Consider the following 1984-nt stretch of genomic DNA (forward strand, 5'->3'; position numbering starts at 1 on the left):
TCAATTCCTTGAAATAGATCTTTAACTCCATGTTCCCTGTACTTCTAACACCTGTGCTTATGGAGAGAGGCTCTTCTTTCAAGCGTTCTACATTCCCTCCTAACCTATTCCTTTTCCTTTCAAGACTGAATATCCATCTAGACCCTATACCTAATGTTATAGGTATGAAGGAACTGCTCTGAGACATTCAAATTATTAAATGTTACAGGATACTGACTTACTGAGATTAGCTGAAGCCGCAAACTCAAGTCAAGAACTCATTAGCCTTTTGTGTGTGTGGAGATTATTATCCCCTTCTCTTTACGAAAAAGTCAAGTATTCTCAGGCGGATTTGTTTGGTATTGATGCCATAGACTAGGGGGTTGAGAACAGGAGGCACGAGGAGATAAAGATTTGCAAGTATAATGTGTACCTGAGGAGGTACGCGGTGGCCAAAGCGATGAGTGAAAAATGAAAAGAATGCAGGGATATAGAAGACAAGAATTACACAAATGTGAGCTCCACATGTGCTGAATGCTCGGAACTGGGCATCCTTTGAGAGCAGTCGCAGCACGGCCTGCAGAATCAGGATGTAGGAGGTAGCAATGAGGACCACATCCATGCCAGTGACTGAAAGTGCTACAGTAAGACCATAGATGGTGTTAGGCTTGATGCTGGCACAGGCCAGCTTGGCTATGCCCATGTGTTCACAGTAAGTGTGAGGGATGATATGATGTCCACAGAAGGGTAAACGTTCAATGAGAATGACAAAGGGGAAGACAAAGAGCAGGCCACGCATTACACACGCCAGACCAATCTTCCCAATTACAACAGCATTGAGGATGGATGTATAGTGAAGTGGCCTGCAGATAGCCACATAGCGATCAAAAGCCATGGCCAGCAGAACAGCAGACTCTGTGGCAAAGACTGCATGAACAAAAAACATCTGGGTGAGGCAGCCATGGTAGGAAATGACATGGGAGCTGAGCCAGAAGATCGCCAACATTTTAGGCAATGTTGTTGAACAGAGGACCAGATCAGTAATAGAAAGCAGGCACAAGAAGAGGTACATTGGCTCATGGAGAGCCCTGTCTGTTATGATGATGTAGAGGATGGTGCCGTTTCCGACCAGAGCAAGGATGTACATGGAGCAGAAGGGAATAGAAATCCAAACATGCTGGTCCTGCATCCCAGGGATTCCAAGCAAAACAAATGTGGAAGGGTGGAAGGCAGTTCCATTGGGGATAGAGGCAGAGAGCATCGTGGTGCAAGGTGAAGACCTTCTTCCTGAAAGTGGTAAGAGATTGAAAGGATGTTACCTTAAATGCCATCTGTGCCTTCTAAATGTCCATTCAAGCTCTTGTTATTCATTCATACCAATGCTGTGTAAAGCAAATGCCTTCTTTGTTTCTAGTATACATTATTAAAATTCTTTAAGTAGCAGTATTTATCTCACTTCCAGGATCTCCATCTTCTAATAAGACTTCCACACTGTGTCGTAAATATTCTGACATGAATGTAATTTAATCTTTCTTTCTTGTTTCATTTTTTATTGGTTATGGTATTTATTTACATTTCAAATGTTATCCCCTTTACAGTTTCCCCTCTACAACCCCCTATCCTCTCCTCCCTCCCCCTGCCTCTATGAGAGTGCTCCCCCCCAACTCCTGCCTCAGCAGTCTAGTGGTCCCCTATCCTGGGTCATTAAGCCTCCACAGGATCAAGGGACTCCCCTCCCAGTGATGCCAGATAAGGCAATCCTCCATGACATATCCAGTAAAGTCATGGGTACCCCCTGTATACTCTTTGGTTGATCAACAATATCAACCAACCAGACCCACCAAAGCCCCCAGGGACTAAACCACCAATTTAACCTTTCTTAGTGTGCACATATTGTATAGAATATTTTGTATTCAACTTCTCTAGCCTTGCCCTCTACCATCTTGTGTTGTGTTCCAGTCTCTGGGTCACTGGCATGGATTACATTTCTCACATTCTTACTAGT

The 1984-nt window shown here is 44.0% G+C and overlaps 1 protein-coding gene across 1 annotated transcript; it reads right to left on the reverse strand.

The window, feature by feature from the left end:
* Positions 1-286: 286 nt before the first annotated feature.
* On the reverse strand, positions 287-1240 carry LOC127682809 (olfactory receptor 52D1-like). The gene has a single exon (XM_052179498.1). The coding sequence runs from the start codon at positions 1238-1240 to the stop codon at positions 287-289; it is 954 nt and encodes a 317-aa protein (XP_052035458.1).
* Between the last annotated feature and the right edge of the window lie 744 nt (positions 1241-1984).

This window comes from Apodemus sylvaticus, chromosome 1 (assembly GCF_947179515.1).
Source record: "Apodemus sylvaticus chromosome 1, mApoSyl1.1, whole genome shotgun sequence".
Taxonomy (NCBI): Eukaryota; Metazoa; Chordata; class Mammalia; order Rodentia; family Muridae; genus Apodemus; species Apodemus sylvaticus.